This window comes from Erythrolamprus reginae, chromosome 2, assembly GCF_031021105.1.
Source record: "Erythrolamprus reginae isolate rEryReg1 chromosome 2, rEryReg1.hap1, whole genome shotgun sequence".
NCBI lineage: Eukaryota > Metazoa > Chordata > Lepidosauria > Squamata > Dipsadidae > Erythrolamprus > Erythrolamprus reginae.
Window position 1 is genome coordinate 135983152 of NC_091951.1, and position 19479 is coordinate 136002630.

A 19479-nucleotide genomic window follows, 5' to 3' on the forward strand; every position below is an offset into this window, starting at 1 on the left:
AAGGGCAACTACTTTGATCCAGGAAATGGAGCACCTCCCTTATGAAACCAGGTTGCAACGCCTTGGTCTCTTCAGCCTTGAAAGACGGCGTTTAAGGGGTGACTTGATTGAAGTGTATAAAATCACGCATGGGATAGAAAAGGTGGATAGAGAAAAATTATTTTCTCTATCACACAATACTAGGACAAGGGGGCACTCCCTCAAGCTCATAGGTAGGAAAGTGAGGACAAATCAAGGGAAATATTTCTTCACCCAGAGGGTTGTTGGTTTATGGAATTCACATCCAGAAGAGGTCGTGACAGCTGTCAGCCTGGATAGCTTCAAGGCAGGATTAGACAAATTCATAGATGCCAAGTGTATCGGTGGTTATTGAAATGGATGTCCATGTCCCGTCTCTGTTGGTTGAGGCAGGCAGGATTCTCTTGAGTACCATTTGTTGGGAGTCGGGAAAGGGAGGGTTTTGCCTTCTCTTTCTGCTCAAGATCCCCATCTACAATTGGTGGGCCACTGTGACACAGAATGCTGGACTCGATGGGCTTTGGCCTGATTCAGCATAGCTCTTCTTGTGTTCTTATGCTTCTTTGACAGTAAAAGATTAATGAAAGTTGTAATATTAAGCAGAGATAGCTAACAGTAATTCCAATAGAAGACAATGGCTTTCTAAACAATGTGGATTACACCACTTCTAAAGCTTATAATTTTGTGGAACAGGTAAGAGGAAGGGGGTATTCCCTCCACTGCTACTAAACCAAGTGAAATTTTCTGCAGCAGGAGAATACAAGGCGCCCCTTCACTTTTAAATAGATGGTATTATTTTTCTCATTATCCTCCGCTCTAGTTTGCTTCTACTGTAGTTGTAATTTAATTTGCCTTGGTAAATTATTCAAGTCCCCTCCCCGCCAATACACCTGGATAAAGCATCTGGGACAGGCCATATGAGTGCTCCTTCATTCACAGAGGTCATGTACAGCAATGTTATCTTGACCAGGAAGTGATCTTATCAGGGCAAAGAACTAAATGTTATATTCTCCATATGCAGATCACTAAACAACTGTTCTGAAGTTTTGCCTTAATGTGTCAGGTCTGAAATCACAAGGGACAAGGTGATGGTTGCCCAGAGGTCATGTACTCCCAAATCTGTCCAGACCCGACAAGATATGGTATCTGAAATTGTACAGTATCAATATGCAAAATAACTCCCAATGCCAACAACAATATCAGGTCCAGAAGTCATTGAAAGATCATGCTGGTCAGCCAGGAGAATATTTAACTTGTTCTTACAGTTCAGTGTAATAATTTGGCCCTTACAATTGACCGTTCATAGATCAGTGCCGCTACTCCCTTCCTGATACTGGTTGATGAACAACATGAAACAATAGAACAAATCTCCAAGAAAACAATATTGGTGCTCTTGTCCAGAGAGATCCCAGTAAAGCACATGAGATCTACCAATTCATCCTCAATCAAGCTATAGATAAGCCCAAGCTTATTAAAAATGCCTTATTAAAACTACCATCAACTTAAGGCCAAGTTGAGAATCCAGCTGCCAAAAAGCTAGGTTTGGTGCCACCAGAAGCGATTACCAGCAATCTCTCTCCTAGAACTGCAAATACCATAACATACTTTTTATGATGCTGATAGAAATTATAAGCTGCCTATATATGGTCTGCAAGAAAAAACATATTTGTGGAAACCAATTAGATAAAGCACAAGGGTTTAGTAGGCATGTCTAAGCAGGAATAGCCAACTTGCTTTTTAACCAAAAAATACTGCAAGTAACGTATTTTTTGGTGATCAAGAACTTTGAATTTTTTTATCAGATGCCCCTTCAATTTTTTTGTGTGTGGGGGGGAGTGGTTCAAAATAAATAAATGAATAAGATAGATGTATTTAAAAAGCCCATCAAAATGTGTTTTCTAAAAAAAAGCATAAACAAAAAATAAAATTCCTGGGGAGGGGAGCTAATTGTATGGAGGTGCTAATAACCACTTTCCCTCATTCAAGAGAATGTATGCAACATTTAACACTGAAAAGGCTACTTCGAATTAAAAGACAAGCACTAATATCACGAATGATTTATTAATCTGTAAGGTAAAAGTAGATTCTCTAAATAGAGAAATACTTCTTTGCCCTTCAAAGAGGCTAACAAACTTCACAAATGATGAAATGATTGTACTACGGCTACAGGTCTAAACGCACTGACATTTTTCTAACTTGAAACGCTAACACGCCCCCAACCCTCCTCAGATGGAAAAGGCAGAGTGCCCAAAGTGCACGAAACATCACTGCAAAGGTCAAATATCAGTTTTCTTCTCCCCACTCTTTTGAAAGAATCACACACACACACACACACACAAGGCATAGGTCTCAGTTCAAATCCTCCCCGTTTAAAGAATGGCGTTGCGCATTAAATGTTTACTCATCCTTTTTTGCATTCACCGAAACCACCTCACTGTTAAGCCTCAAAGCCCAACATTTGCCACATGCACTTTGGGCTACTGTTATCGGTTGTTGTTATTTGGATTTTGAACAAAGTTGATAGAGTAGGAGCCAGTTGAGGAATCTTGCTTCATTTGGAAGTTTTCCGTTGATAAGCCAAAAGGACGGAGAACCAGGTTCCCAAGATCCTTCAGTTTGCCTGAAATATACATACATTAAAAAAAATATCACACCTTCAGCTACATTTAAAAAATGAGCACAATAAAGGAAAAAATATCTTCTAACAATCATGTGAGGTACAGAAGAAGGAAGGACTTTTAAGAATTCTGTTCAAGAAACGTCAACATAAGAAGAATATCATCCACAGACTCCAGGGGAAAAGATGCTACATGTCTGAAATTTGCTCCACCGTTATGTATTATATGCAGTTTTTTCTCATTGAAAATAATGCCCACAGCATGTTTTTGACAGATCAGTGGTAAACAGAACACCTGTTTTCAAACTGAAAGACTCTGCTATTACCCATATGACTTTTTAATCACAATTATTTACAGCCACTGTGCTAATCCTCAATTCTAGAACTCCTTGGTTAACATTTTTTATTTTAAAGAGAATGAGAAGAACACATGCTGCCTTCTAATGTAGTCCTGTATTTAGACAATGCGAAGTTTACGAAGAATTGAAACTGAGAGCAGCCCAGATTAAGCCCTGCCTTAAGACCATGGAAAACAAAATCAAAAGTAAGCATGTGGAGGACAAGAGGGCAAAGATTGAGCTGGATAAGCCTGCTCTTTGCTCCACAAACAATCTGAGTTTGGATAAACTGAAATCAGCTATCCACCGAGTATGATTCAGTGCCAAGCATAGAACTGGCATAAAACTCTGCTCTACTGCTTTGAAAAAAATACTTTAAGCATCAGTTTCACTACTATAAGAACATATTGAAACTAAAATCCAGCTAAAAATGACAATGCTACCAGTATTTTAGCCAATTTCAAAGAAAAACATTGTTCTATCTTTCTTGTTTTGAATCATTCAAAATAAAACTTGAAGATCTTCATAAGACTTAAATTCAGAAAGGCACCTATCCATTCTAAAGTGTTGCAAATACTGAAGCAAAAATTTGTTTCTAATGAAGAGGAATTGGGCATGAAAAAGAATTGGATGTTTTTCCATTTAGTGACCTTTCAACAACTATTATTAACTCTACAACAGGGGTGTCAGACTCGATTTGAGAGCTGCATCAGGGTTGTGTGACCTCTGGAGCAGGGTGGGCATGGCCATATTATTATTATTATTATTATTATTATTATTATTATTATTATTATTATTATTATTATTATTATGATTTGTACGCCACCCTTCTCCGAAGATTAGGGGCGGCTCACAAGATACAGTGTAAACAATACAGCAACAAATCTAATCAATAAAAAAATACAAACTAAAAACCCAATACATGTACAGTAAAATCAATCAGCCAATTCATTCACAACCACACATTTCATTTATTAAACGGGGGCATGGGGTGGTGGCTTGATCTAATTGCCCCATGCCTGGTAATAAATGAGTCTTAAGACTCTTACAAAGGGCCAGGAGGGTGGGGGCAGTGCAAATCTCCGAAGGGAGCTGATTCCAGAGGGCCAGGGCCACCACAGAGAAGGCTCTTCCCCTAGGCCTCACCAGACAACATTGTCTAGCCGACAGGACCTGGAGAAGGCCAACTCTGTGGGACCTAACCAGTCGCTGGGATTCATGCAGAAGGTGGTCCCATAAGTAATCTGGTCCAATGCCATGTAGGGCTTTATAGGTCATCACCAACACTTTGAATTGTGTCCGGAAACCAATCGCCAACCAATGCAGTCCACGGAGTGTTGGAGAAACATGGGTGTATCTGGGAAGACCCATGACCGTTCGCACGACTACATTCTGCACGATTTACCTGGCAGGGGAGATACCTTGATCATCAAGGAGGTTTTCCCAAGGTGAGGCTCATCCATTGCACTCCGGGTGTGCTGACCCCTGCGATTTCCCCAAATGCGGGAAACTCGACTGCATTCTGCATGAGTTTCTGAACAGTCTTCAGAGGTAGCTCCATGTAGAGAGCACTGCAGTAGTCGAACCTCGGGTTGCTTGTGTTGGAGGCATCTGTGGTGGCCTGAGCAGTCTGTCAGTAAAAATGGACTTCCGAGCTCTGTTTTCAGCCCGTTGGGGCTTCTGCTGCCCCCTGCCAGTGAAAACGGAGCTCAGGAAGGGGCAGAGGGCAACAAGAGGCCTTCGTAGCTGAAAAGAGAGTCTGGCAGGGCCAGGCACGCCCCCCCCTCCAAGCTCCATTTTTACTGGCAGTGGGTGGCAGGAGCCTGGGAGGGCCATTCACAGCATTCCTGAGCTCCATTTTCAGTGACAGAGGGCTGCAGGCGATAGTTGCAGCCAAAAATAGAGCCTGGCAGGGCTGCGGCCAGCTTTCCCAAACTCCATTTTCACTGGCAGAGGCACCGCAGGCCAGTCCATTACTGTTTCTAGGGCGAACCCGTGGGCCATCTAAGCACCCCACAGGCTGTATCTGGCCCCCAGGCCTTCAGTTTGACACCCCTGCTCTACAACTACACCAGAGTGAATGACCTTTTGAACCTTTCAGAGACCTTTGGGAAAAGCAGCTGGTATAATACCAATAACAACAATTATTGTTGTTATTTTTCAATTTAATTCATAGTCTGGGACTGATAAAATCTTAGCAGTTCAAGTCCTAACCATGCACCTAGCAGTTCCAAGTAGGGTGGATGTGCTTAGGTTGTTTTTTGGGTTTTTTTGGGGGGGATGGGGGTGGTTGGGTTTTTTTTGTTTTGTTTTGTGGTGGGTTTGTTTTTGTTTTTTTGCAAAGTCAAGATATTCAGGTCTAATAATTTCAAAATTTCCAAGGATATTGTTCTAGGGGCTCCTATTACTATTGGTACAACCATTGATTTCTCCATAGTCACTCAACTTTAATTTGCAAATCACTATGTTTTGTTATTTGTTGGTTATGACCTATAAAGCCCTTCATGGCACGGGACCAGATTATCTCAGGGACCGCCTTCTGCTGCACGAATCCCAGTGACCAGTTAGGTCCCACAGAGTGAACCTTCTTCGGGTCCCGTCAACTAAACAATGTCGTTTGGCGGGACCCAGGGGAAGAGCCTTCTCTGTGGCGGCCCCGGCCCTCTGGAACCAACTCCCCCCAGAGATTAGAATTGCCCCCACCCTCCTTGCCTTTTGTAAACTTCTTAAAACCCACCTCTGCAGCCAGGCATGGAGGAACTGAGATATTCTTTCCCCCTAGGCCTTTACAATTTTATGCATGGTATGTTTGTATGTATGCTTGGTTTTATAATAAGGGTTTTTTAGTTGTTTTAGTATTGGATTGTTACATGCTGTTTTTATTCCTGTTGTTAGCTGCCCCGAGTCTGCGGAGAGAGGCGGCATACAAATCAAATCAAATCAAATCAAATCAAATCAAATCAAATAAATAAATAAATAAATAAATAAATAAATAAATAAATAAATATTTTTCCCTAGCTTTATCTCTTCAATTCATGCATCAGCTAGTATTGCAACAGCAGGTGATGATTGCAATACCAATCATCATAACCACCATCATTATTATTATACGATTTCTACAAAAGATTGAGGGGAAGTGGATGAAGATAAAATCTGGCATCAGCTTACAACTGAAACATTAAAAAAAGAAACTGAAGGCTCGGTGTTTGCTGTGCAAGAGCAAGCTATTCAAATTAATGCAATAGCCAGAATTTTTAAAATCATCAAATGGTTAGAAATTCAGATTGTGCAAAGAAACAGAAGGAACAGTAGATAATATACTCAGCTCATGCAAAATTAAACATAACATAGTCGCCCTAATAATTCACTGGAACATCTATAAAAATTACCATGTGCCAGTAAAACACAAAGAGTTGAAAAAGCAGTTGAATATGAACAAATTAATATATTGTAGATTTCCAAATACAAACTGATAAAAGTTTTGGTTTATAACACACCAGATACAGCTGTGATCAAAAAGAAAAAAACGTGAATAATTCATGTGACAATATTAAAATTGGAGATCATAGATCTCAAAATTAAAAATTATGACATAAATCAGCCATGGTGGTCCCATTGGGTGCCATATCAAAGTATCTTGGACAGCACTTTAAAAATATGTGGCAAAATTTCCATCAATAATTGCAAAATACAGTAGTGCCTAGATCTAAACATATACTATGCCAATACATTATAACATTCTAGGCTTTGGGAAAGACCTTGATGTGTATGAAGGTCAACACCAGTTACAAGAACTGGCTACTATGATTTCACATTGTTATGTACAAATTTTACTATTTTCTTACTTAAACACCATCACAAAACAATTGGCTCAATGAGGAGAAAAACAGTTGCCTTTTATACCCACATACTAGACATAACTTAATATCAATAAAATCTGAAATAAGGCACTGTATCCAGAATGACTTTATGCTGCAGATCCCATGGCAGAAGCAATTTTGCTATTTGCTTTTATATAAAAGTTTGTTTCTTATTGCCAAAATGAAAAAAATCTGGGTTTTTCTATTTTTATAGCTGTAGAGATCAGGGTGACCCAGCTCCAACGTTTTTTTAATGATCTCACAAGATAAATATACACAAATCCTTTCTTTTTATACATGGCAGAATCTGAAACGAGTCCGCGATATTATGGAATTCTACAAATTCTACAAAAAAGGCAAATTTAAAAAGCCATGTTTTATGCATATACCCTTACAGAAACCATTCTCCTGATAAGCAAACTATCATATTTTTCGGAGTACAAGACACAAAAAGAGGGTGAGAATATTGGTGCGACTTATGCAGCAAATACAACCATTTTCGGCCTCCCAAAGCCCCACCTTAGTCCGAAAAATACTGTATATACAAAATTTACTTACCTAACATCTCAGTCTTAAGTTTTTCATTACGTGCTTCTATTTCTTTTGGCAATCTCTAAAAACAAAAACAAATAGAAGACCAATTCTTCAGAAGACCAATGATGAAAAGATAAGGACACAATTATTGGCAATGTTTGTTTTAGGTTCACATACAACGTAGGCCATTATCTGATTTTATTAGAGACCCATACATACCTGTCAAAGCGTAATTTTGCTTTCATCTAAGTAAGAGAAATAGCTCAATGAATGCAATTTTGGGCTTTCAAATCTAAGATGTGTCCATCATACAACTACAGATTTTCCTTCAAGTTATATAATTCAGACACATAGATAACCCCTTCATAATAGCATTTAAGGAATGTCAAGGCCATTATTAAAGCCTATGGCTAGGTGTTGATGATGTTATATAAATATGAGTGTAACATCTTTATGACATTCTCTCCCAAGAACATTCTGATTTTGTGATTTTTCCATATTTTAGACAAGCCTCCATACTAACCCCTTCAAAAGGGGCTATTAGGATCACACATTGCTAAAAATTTTAAACCAAATTATTTTGGAGGGGACCAAAAAGCTACAGTGTTATCATCTGTTCTCAGAATTTGAAAGCAAACACTTTTCAAAAAGTCACAAAAATTAACAAGAAAAGAAAGGGGAGAGAAATCAAGTTGGCCTGTTGTTGTTGTTGTTGTTGTTGTTGTTGTTATTATTATTATTATTATTATTATTATTATTATTATTATTATTTAGATTTGTATGCCGCCCCTCTCCGTAGACTCGGGGCGGCTCACAGCAATAATAAAAACAATGTAGTCACAAATCTAATATTTAAAAATATCTTTAAAAACCCTTATTAAAAAGCAAACATACACACAAACATACAGCTATATAGGCCTGGGGGAGATGTGGGTTTTAAGGAGTTTACGAAAGGCAAGGAGGGTGGGGGCAATCCTAATCTCTGGGGGGAGCTGGTTCCAGAGGGTTGGGGCCGCCACAGAGAAGGCTCTTCCCCTGGGTCCTGCCAGACGACATGGTTTAGTCGACAGGACCCGGAGAAGGCCAACACTGTGGGACTTAACTGGTGGCTGGGATTCGTGCGGCAGAAGGTGGTCCCGGAGATATTCCCTCTGTGGCAGATTTTTCCCACACTTCAATTCCAAAGCTGTGTTTGCTCACATGTGTAGTAAAAGCTTTAACTGATCTTCCAACTTTAAAAAAATCAGGATTATGGTTTCAGTGCCAGCCTTTCTTTCCACTCCCTAATCTTTTGGGTCATGCTTCTTACACTGCCATCTTTCTAAAAATGGTCCTAAAAATGGTGCTTTAATGGTATTACCATAATCATCTTGATTACAAAAATAAGTTTACCATGCAAGCTTCCCTTGCTTGATAGACAGATGGATCTTTCTCCAACAGATTTTTGTAATCCTCTAAAGCTTCATCTAGTTTTTCTGTTTTTTCGTACAGCTCTGCCCTCCTCAACAGTGCTTTGATATAGTTTGGGTTTAACTCTAGAGCTGAAAAACAAAAACAGACCAATAATACACCTTATTTGCAGTATTTCTGCAAGATAAAACCACGCTGCAGTATTATTTAAGAACTCCATTATTAAATAATAAATAGACTAAGCAGATATACATATCAATGTTTCTAGCATTATTATCATACTGAGCCTAAATCTATAGTTATAGGATGGGGGGGAAGTGGAACTGTCTGCTTTCAATTTCACGTCATATGAATCAACAATGTGCTTCATAAATTATTTTACCTGATTAATGGCTTAATATTCTATGTGAGCCCAGTCCATTGTTATATATTCAACAAACCATGTTAGTATGCATTTTGGTTAACAGTGATGGTAATCAATCTGATTTCACTGTTACTACTGTTACTCCATTCTATCCAAGTTCCTCTAAACCTGCCCAACTCATTTCTTCTTTTAAAATCAGATAAACATAGCCCAATTATTTTTCATGTACTGTATGCACATTCCTAGATTTATGTTCAGTTGAAAGCTTCAATCATTGGCTAATTTTTAGCTTTCTGCTTATTTCAACCATCAAATCCTTCTTGAGTAAACCAAGTATTTTTTGGAGTGTGTTGAAGTTCAGAAATTTTGGAAGGAAGTGCAGAATGAAATAAATAAAATGTTAAATATTAAGTGGATAATTACAAAAGAAATAGCGATATTAATTAAAGAAAGAGAATTAAGAAACTTCAAAGAAATAAAAACTGCAGCATTGGAAAGCGCTCAAGCGGTAGTGGTATTGGGTTGGAAAGAGTCTATAAAATGGACATTACAGAATTGGTACTGGTACATGGTGGATCACATTCATTTTGAAATTATGGAAATAAGATTAAACAACTTTGATGAAAATAAATTGGAGAAGCTGATGGTATGATGGAATAAAGTGAAATATTATATGCTGAGTAGAATTTGTGACGAAAAGGTGAAAAATAAACTCCAATCACTCTTTTAATAATAACAAATGCAAAGTAGAGCTAAGGAAATAAAATAATATAAATTAGTAAATATTTGAACCCCCCGCTATTGGTGGTGGTGGTGGTGGTATTGTCAGTCGGGTGATGGGCACATGCACTGTGCACTGTTTTATGTTTGTTTATGTAATTCTTCTGTGCAATAAAAATATTTTTTTTTTAAAAGTAAACCAAGTATTTGAGGGAGGGAGATGGGAAAATTAATAGTGCCATTGATCAGACTTCATCCTAGTAGATAATAACATCAGATATCTGTCAAATTCCCTATATTGTCTCCCATGTCTAGTCTTTAAACATAATATCCTGATCAAAAGCAAAAGCGTGAGAAGAAAATACCTTTGTTGCAATCAGTTATAGCCATTTCTTTCTTGTCCTAAAGAAGAGATAGCATTGACATTTAATATAAAATATAATTTTTTCTGATATTCATACAGATTGAAAAAGATTATTCAGTAGCATAAAAACGTTTATTACTCTGCATCGAAATCCAGACAGCAGATCAGTGAAACTAGAGGCTAAGAAAGGTATGCTTCGTATCTGTAGGTCGGCTAACCTATTCCATAATTTTCCATCTGTAGCAAATAAACATACAGCAATAGCAGTTATATACCCCTCCCTAGTGCTTTATAGCACTCTCTGAGTGGTTTACAATACTGCCCATAACATTCTGGATCCTCATTTTACTGACTTTGGCAAGATGGAAGACCGAGTCAAACCTGCGGCAGTCAGGATCAAACTCCTGGCTGTGGGCATTTAGCCTTCAAGCCTGCAGGTTAACCACTGAACTTTTGTATTTATTTATTTTTATTTATTATTTAGATTTGTATGCCGCCCCTCTCCGAAGACTCGGGGCGGCTCACAACAAGATAGAACAAATCATAAATAATCCAAATAACTTTAAAATATTTAAAGATTTAAAAGAACCCCATATACTAACAGACACACACACAAGCATACCATGTATAAATTGAACATGCCCGGGGGAGGTGTTTCAATTCCCCCATGCCTGACGGCAAAGGTGGGTTTTAAGGAGTTTACGGAAGGCAGGAAGAGTAGGGGCAGTTCTAATCTCTGGGGGGAGTTGGTTCCAGAGAGCCGGTGCCGCCACAGAGAAGGCTCTTCCCCTGGGGCCCGCCAACCGACATTGTTTAGTTGACGGGACCCGGAGAAGGCCCACTCTGTGGGACCTAATCGGTCGCTGGGATTCGTGCGGCAGGAGGCGGTCTGGAAGATATTCTGGTCCAGTGCCATGAAGGGCTTTAAAGGTCATAACCAACACTTTGAATTGTGACCGGAAATTGATTGGCAGCCAATGCAGACTGCGGAGTGATGGTGAAACATGGGCATACCTAGGTAAGCCCATGACTGCTCTCGCAGCTGCATTCTGCACGATCTGAAGTTTCCGAACACTTTTCAAAGGTAGCCTCATGTAGAGAGCATTACAGTAGTCGAACCTCGAGGTGATGAGGGCATGAGTGACTGTGAGCAATGAGTCCCGGTCCAGATAGGGCCGCAACTGGTGCACCAGGCGAACCTGGGCAAACGCCCCCCTCGCCACAGCTGAAAGATGGTTCTCTAATGTGAGCTGTGGATCGAGGAGGACGCCCAAGTTGCGGACCCTCTCTGAGGGGGTCAATAATTCCCCCCCCAGGGTAATGGACGGACAGATGGGATTGTCCTTGGGAGGCAAAACCCACGGGTTGAGTTTGAGTCTGTTGACACCCATCCAGGCCCCAACAGCCTCCAGGCACCGGCACATCACTTCCACCGCTTCGTTGACTGGGCATGGGGTGGAGATGTAAAGCTGGGTATCATCAGCATATTGATGATACCTCACCCCATGTCCTTGGATGATCTCACCCAGCGGTTTCATGTAGATATTAAATAGCAGGGGGGAGAGGACCGACCCCTGAGGCACCCCACAAGGGAGAGACCTCGGAGCCGACCTCTGACCCCCCACTAACACCGACTGCAACCGGCCAGAGAGGTAGGAGGAGAACCACTGGAGAACAGTGCCTCCCACCCTCAACCCCTCCAGCCGGTGCAGAAGGATACCATGGTCGATGGTATCGAAAGCCGCTGAGAGGTCAAGGAGCACCAGGACAGAGGATAAACCCCTGTCCCGGGCCCGCCAGAGATCATCCATCAACGCGACCAAAGCAGTTTCCGTGCTGTAACCGGGCCTGAAACCCGACTGCTGGGGACCTAGATAATCGGCTTCTTCCAAGGACCGTTGGAGCTGGAGTGCCACCAGCTTCTCAACAACCTTCCCCATAAAGGGAAGGTTGGAGACTGGACGATAGTTATTAAGTACGGCTGGGTCCAAGGAAGGCTTCTTGAGGAGGGGGCGCACGAGCGCTTCTTTATAGAGTGTTGGAAAAACTCCCCTCCCCAAGGAAGCGTTGGTAATCTCCTGGACCCAGCTCTGTGTCACCTCCCTGCTGGCCGAGACCAACCAGGAGGGACACGGATCCAGTAAACAGGTGGCGGAACTCACAGCTCCAATGGCCTTGTCCACTTCATCAGGTGTCACCAGATCAAACTCTTCCCAGACAGGTGGATAAGTACGTGCCCCAGTCACCTCGACTGACTCGTTGTCAGTCGACTCTGTTTTCCAATTGGAGTCGAGATCAGCCCGGATCTGAGCGACTTTATCAGCGAAAAACGTGTTAAAATCCTCGGCACTGCTCTGCAAGGGCTCCCCAACTCCCCCCTGGTTAAGAAGGGAGCGGGTCACCCTAAACAGAGCGGCCGAGTGGGATTCCGCTGATGCGATCAAGGCGGCATGGTACGCGCATCTTGCCGCCTTGAGCGCCACTTTGTAAGTCTTAATAAAAGCTCTTACAAGTGTTCGATCAGATTCAGACCTACTCTTCCTCCATCGCTTCTCTAGATGTCTCTTCTGGCGTTTCAACTCCCGGAGTTCCTTGTTGAACCATGGGGCTCTACGGGGTCTAGCGCCACGGAGAGGTCGCAAAGGCACAATCCGGTCAAGAGCCTCCGCCGCAGCCCTGTTCCATACCTCCGCAAGACACTCTGCCGAACTGTGGACGAGTGCCTCTGGAATAACCCCAAGCGCCGTCTGAAAGCCCTCTGGGTCCATCAGGCGTCTGGGGCGGAACATCTTAATTGGTTCCACCTCCCTGCGGGGAAGGATTGGAGCCAGGAAGTCAAGCCGTAGTAGAAAATGGTCTGACCATGACAAAGGCAATGTTTCTAAGCCCCTTAGTCTCAGACCATTACTCAATTGCTTGGGAAGAAATACCATGTCAGGTGCGTGCCCTCCCTTGTGAGTCGGACCCTGTACTACTTGAGTCAGGTCCATGGCTGTCATGGTGGCCATGAACTCCTGTGCCAACCCAGAGGTTTCGCCGAGTGACGGCAGATTGAAGTCCCCCAGGACAATGAGTCCGGGGAACTCCACCGCCAACCCGGCTACCTCCTCGAGTAGCACAGGCAGGGCTTTTGACACGCAGCTGGGAGGCAGGTACGTGAGAAATAAGCCCACCTGAACCCCTAAGTCCAACTTCATCAAGAGAGACTCGCAACCCGCAATTTCCGGAGCAATGAGTCTACGTAGGCAAAGGCTCTCCCTGGCTATAATAGCCACTCCTCCCCCCCTTCCCTGGGGTCGAGGTTGATGCCATATCTGAAACATGGCTGGGCAAATTTCAGAGAGAGGAACACCTCCCTCTGGGCCCAGCCAGGTTTCAGTAATACATTCCAGGTCGGCCTCCTCATCCAGGATCAAATCCCGGATGAGGAGAGCTTTATTTACCACCGACCTGGCATTAAGCAGCAGCAACCTGAGCCCAGGGCCAGAGTTACACTCATCACCAGTACCCAAGATTGGGCTCACAGAGCCAGAACAAGGGATTAAGCAACGTTATTAAGGGACACAGTTTCAGAGGGAAGCTGGCCAATCAGCAAATATTTGGCAAGACACTCACTCTGCTGTAGTAGATCTGCTCAAACTTAATACATTTGCACTGGTATCTGAAATGCCAATATTTTCCCCCTGCAGCTCCCCAGCACATAAAAGTTATGACAAAGTTATGAAATGCCAATATTTTTCCCCTGCAGCTCCCCAGCACATAAAAGTTATGACAAAACAAAGACTTATAAAAACTTATCACATTTCAATTTTGGAAATTAGTATTACCTGTTTCATTCTTGCAGCAGCTCTATTTGAATACAAAATGGATCTATCTGTGTCATAGGAGGCCGGACAAACCTGCAGGGCTTTTGCATACGAATCTTCTGCTTCTTTATACTCTGAAGTTAGGGCGAAAAACAACAACAACTGAAATGGAGGGTGGAACTGAAAACACAAAATAATTCAGAATATTTATATATATTTTTAATCATTTTTCATTTGAAAATAATAACAGAAAAAGTAAAAATAGAAAGCAAACAGTGCATAAATATGAAAAAAATAATCAACCCTAATAACCTTATGATATTATGGGACGCAGTATACTTTCCCAGCATAAGTTCACAACAGTATTTTTTTTTCCTTTTGGAATTAAAAGCAAAGCATCAACCCATAGGTTTTAAAGAAGGCGGGACCACCTTCTGCCTCATACCTCCCAACGGCCAATAAGGGCCCAAAGGGTTGGCGTTCTCCAAGTCCTGTCCACCAAACAATGTCGGTTGGTGGGGCTGCGGAAAAGGGACTTCTCTGTGGCAGCTCCAATGCTCTGGAACCAACTGCCTCCAGAGATCAGCACTACCCCCACCCTACCGGTCTTCCAGAAAGTTGTTAAGACCTGGCAGGCCAGGGACTTGACCATGTATAATTGAGAGTTATGTATGTTTTTATAAGGGTTATTAATGTATTTTTATATTGTCTTTTAAATATTGTTATTATTGTAAGCCGCCCAGAGTCCAACTGGAGTTGGGCGGCATATACATTTTACAACTAAATAAATAAATAAAATATAGCTCAGATTTGGGATAATTCAATCTGTAAATAAGTATCATTCAAATATGAAAATTATTTACATACAATTCCCAAACAAAGAAATGTAAGGTTAAGGTTACGCTAATATGAAAATATTGCATAACAGAACTTGGGTTTGCTCAGATTATGCAATCATGTTAACACTTGATTTAGATAGCCAGAATCCTATTAAAAATAATACAAATGACTTCTTGTTCTTTATGTTATTCCTATTGCATTTTGTGGGGCCCACAAAAGCAAACATTTATAGAAAGCCTCTGGCGTTTTAAGTAGGAATACAAGGATAGTATTGTATAAGTAATTCAACTTTGCTCTGTGGAGGATAAATGATTTTAGGAGATAACTTCATACACACTACAAAAGGGATAAACTCAACCTGCTGAGATTAGGAACTCTACTGTTCTGGTTAATGGGACTGACTCTTTTGGAATCAGAACAATTTCTGAGAAAACAGCAGCAGCAATAGATTTTTATCACCATTAAAAGTGATTTCAATATATTGGGGAATGTACGTTGAGCTTACTATCCATTAATAAATATGCAGAATCAATTAATATCCAGAAAAATATATATAATATCCACAAACAATTAGCAATATATTAATATCCACAAACAACTAGCGAACGTGTTCTGTCTGCAACTTTTCTAATAAAGGATGCAGACAATTTACATACTGCATATCTTCTTTAATTTCTTTTCTTGACACTTTTGTGAAAAATAAAAATAAAAGCGGTGGCTTACAAGGTTAGATAATATGTTGACGACTGGCAGACTCGTGTTCAAGATCTGGTTGCTGCTGTGGGACGGAGTGAGCTTCCATCACACACTGCAGCTCCTGCCAACACAGTACACTGGTACCTCATGATACGAACCCCTCGTCTTACGAACAAGCCGAGATACGAACCCGGGGTTCAGAAATTTTTTGCCTCTTCTTACGAACTTTTTCCTTCTTACGAACCCGCCGCCGCCGAGAAGCCCCGCCGCCTGGCTGTTGCTTTTTGAAACAGCCGGGGGGCTTCTCGGCGGCCTCCCGAATGCCGAACCCGGAAGTTTGGGTTTGGCGTTCAGGTTCAGGAGGACGCTGAGAAGGCGCCCCCCCCCCCCCCCGGCTGTTTCAAAAGGTGACAGCCGGGCGGCGGCAGTTTTTTGCATTTTTTTTTCGTTGCACGGATTGATTTTACATTGTTTCCTATGGGAAACAATGTTTCGTCTTACGAACTTTTCGTCTTACGAACCTGCCCCGGGAACCAATTAGGTTCCTAAGACGAAGTACAGTATTACTGTAGTTTGAAAGCAAATGAGTAGATAAATGATTATCACTTCCGAAGCCCCCAAGTAGGCGTGCCTGGGCAATGATGATGTCACATTTCAACCCAGAAGCATTTCAGGGCTCCCATTAATTGCAAAAAATATATAAGTGTCGTTTTAAACTACTCCCAGAATTGGGGTTTGATGAAAGGATGAAAAATTGCATCAAGAGAGGGGGAAACTGCTCCTCTTCCTCTGAATCAAAATATATCCCAGTGTTAATCATTAATAACCAAAATAAATATTACTAAACATAAAATTATACTTTTCCTTCCTGTGTTTCAGCCATAGCCATATTTATTTATTTATTTATTTATTTATTTATTTATTTATTTATTTATTTATTTATTTATTTATTTATTTATTTATTTATTTATTTATTTATTTATTTATTTATTTATTTATTTATTTATTGGATTTGTATGCCGCCCCTCTCCGGAGACTCGGGCGGCTAACAGCAACAATAAAGCAGCATACAATAGTAGTCTGATGTTAGAAATAATTAAAAGCCCATTAATATAAAAAAACCCAAACACACATACATACATACCATGCATAGAATTGTAAAGGCCTAGGGGGAAGAGGGTCTCAATTCCCCGATGCCTGATGGCAGAGGTGGGTTTTAAGCAGCTTACGAAAGGCAAGGAGGGTGGGGGCAATTCTAATGTCTGGGAGGGCCGGGGCCGCCACAGAGAAGGCTCTTCCCCTGGGTCCCGCCAAGCGACATTCTTTAGTTGACATGATGTAATAGTCTCCAAGACAAGCGCATAATAGCAGGCCTTGCCATTCTGAGATACTGACAAAGAGCTGCATGTACAAAAGGGTTCCAAGGCAATAAAGAGCAGCCAATTACAAAAGTGGGTTAGAATAGGAGAGAATTTGATGGCAACCAAGAACTCAGTTCTAGCCAAGAGAACTTTGGCTCTTTACTATGGTTGGGGGGAGGGGGGTTTGCTGTCTTCAGATGGCATGTATCTTTTCCCAAGAAAAACTCAGGTTGTCACTAATATGCAAGAATACTATTTTTTAAGGTGGTAAACGCAGCATGCTTTAGCATCTGGCTAGACTAGTCTGGGCTTAGGAGTTAAATAGGACCAGGCCTGATTGGTATTTGCAGGGGTACCACCGAATCCAGAGTTGAAGGTTAGGCTGAGTAATTTTTAAAAAGCATCCAGAAGGAAAGCAAGAGCAAATTACTTCCATGTTGTCATCAAGAATCACGTGGTCTCCAAGACTGAGTTTCTATCTTTATCTAAGAAAAACATCCAGGAATCCGAAATACTCTGCAAACTAAACAGAAGCAGATGGAACAATGGATCAGCTTGTGTGCAGGAAGTGGAGGGAGCTTCACCACTTGAGACTTTCAAGAAGAGATTGGACTGCCATTTGTCAGAAATGGTGTAGGGCAGTGAGGGCGAACCTTTCTTTCCTTGGGTGCCGAAAGAGCGTGCGTGCATGCTATCGCGCATGCACGAGTGCCCACACCCATAATTTAATGCCTAGGGAGATTGAAAAAAACTTCCCCGCCCCCTGGAGGCTGGAAACGGCTTGTTTCCCAACTTCTGGTGGGCCCAGTAGGCTCGTGTTTCACCCTCCCCAGGCTCCAAAAGCTTCCCTGCAGCCGGAGGAAGGTAAAAACGCCCTCCCAGAGTCTCTGTGCAAGCCCAAAATCAGCTGGCCCGCAAACACAAGCACGCTGGAGCTGAGCTGGGGCAACGGCTTGCATGCCAGCAGATATGGCTCCGTGTGCCACCTGTGGCACCCCTGCCATAGGTTCGCCATCACTGGTGTAGGGTCTCCTGCTTGAGCAAAGGATTGGACTACATCAGTGTTTCTCAACCATGGCAACTTGAAGATATCTGGACTTCAACTCCCAGAATTCCCCAGCCAGCAAATGTCCAGATATCTCCAAGTTGCCAAGGTTGGGAAACACTGGACTAGATGACCTGCAAGGTCCCTTCTAACTCTGTTAATCTGTTAGATACTCTTCTTGAAAAAGAAGACCAGCTCCTGCCAACTTCCCCCTTAACCTTGCTTGTCAGAAGTCACCTGGGAAGGTTGCAATTGGCAATCATGTGACTGCAGGATGCTGCAGCTGTCATAAGTGCATAAAAAACTCATTTTTTTAGCATGAGTGTAACTTCAAATGCTCAATAAAAGAATGGTCAAAAATCAAATATTACCTGTATTTTCTAAAAGCTTCCTCTAACACGCCAGGCTTTCATAAAAGTATAATGTCAACAAAATCCTACCCTTGCCTCTTCAGCGGTGGTTCTCAAATGGTGATTCTCAGGAGCTTTTACGTTCTTCAAAATGTTTGAGGATCCCAAAGAGCTTTGGTTTATGTGAGTTATATCTACAGTGGCACCTCGGTACTCGACCACAATTCGTTCCAGAAGTGTGGTCGAGAACCGATTTGGTCGAGTACCAAATTTATTTATCCCATAGGAAATAATGGAAATAGATTTAATTGGTTCCCAGCCCCTGTTAACTCGCTGGGAACCAATTAAATCTATTTTCTTTATTTCCAATGGGATAAATAAATTCGGTACTCCAAGCTGCAGGAAAGGTGGGGGCTGCCGGGATTGCAGCAGCCCCCACCTTTCCTGCAGCTTGGAGCTCTTAGAGAGCTCCTCAGCGCCCTGAAGCTGCCGGGATGGCAGCTTTGGGGGGCTCCTTTCCTCATTGCTTTGTTTTATTACCTGTAAGGAGCTTCAAAAACTTTTTTCCTGTGGCTGCAATAGCGGCGATTTCCCTTCCAGTAGCAAGAGCGCCGGGAAGTCACATAATGAAGGGAAGTGCTGGAGCGGAAGCAAATGCTGAGATGGCTCCGCCGGCTTCCCTTCATCACGTGACGTTCCCGGCGCTCTTGCTACTGAAAGGGAAATCGCCGCTGTTGCAGCCACAGGAAAAAAGTTTTTGAAGCTCCTTACAGGTAATAAAACAAAGCAATGAGGAAAGGAGCCCCCAAAGCTGCCGGGATTGCAGCAGCCCCCACCTTTCCTGCAGCTTGGAGCTCTTAGAGAGCTCCTCAGCGCCCTGAAGCTGCCGGGATTACATTTCAGATAATGAACAAAATTTTCTCTGGCTGTTCGGTATCCGAATTTTTGTTTGGATACTGAAGCAAATTTTTGCAAAAAATTTTGTTCGATATCCAAAATGTACGAGAAGGGAAGCGTTCGAAAACCGAGGTACCACTGTATTAATATGTATTGTATCAGAAATTAAAACTGAGAAATGTTAAAACCCTTATTTGATTTTTTTCGGTCCCAGACAACACTGTGACAACCACTGCTCTCAAAGATGGTTCACGGTTAT

General features: G+C 41.9%; 1 protein-coding gene and 1 non-coding gene across 5 annotated transcripts in view; one reads left to right on the forward strand and one right to left on the reverse strand.

The window, feature by feature from the left end:
- Positions 1-2060: 2060 nt before the first annotated feature.
- Positions 2061-19479, reverse strand: part of TTC1 (tetratricopeptide repeat domain 1) — a 28320-nt gene continuing 10901 nt past the window's right edge. For all 4 annotated transcript variants that reach the window (XM_070739492.1, XM_070739493.1, XM_070739494.1 and 1 more), the window contains 5 exons: positions 14053-14165; positions 10227-10263; positions 8760-8908; positions 7392-7446; positions 2061-2638 (listed from right to left, as the gene is read on the reverse strand). In XM_070739492.1, coding sequence (XP_070595593.1) covers positions 2502-2638; positions 7392-7446; positions 8760-8908; positions 10227-10263; positions 14053-14165 — 491 coding nt within the window. In that variant the 3' untranslated portion in view covers positions 2061-2501. The remainder of the gene's footprint in view (positions 2639-7391; positions 7447-8759; positions 8909-10226; positions 10264-14052; positions 14166-19479) is intronic.
- LOC139163277 (U1 spliceosomal RNA) lies at positions 4371-4534 on the forward strand. The gene has a single exon (XR_011558443.1). It is a non-coding gene; the product is annotated as a U1 spliceosomal RNA (small nuclear RNA).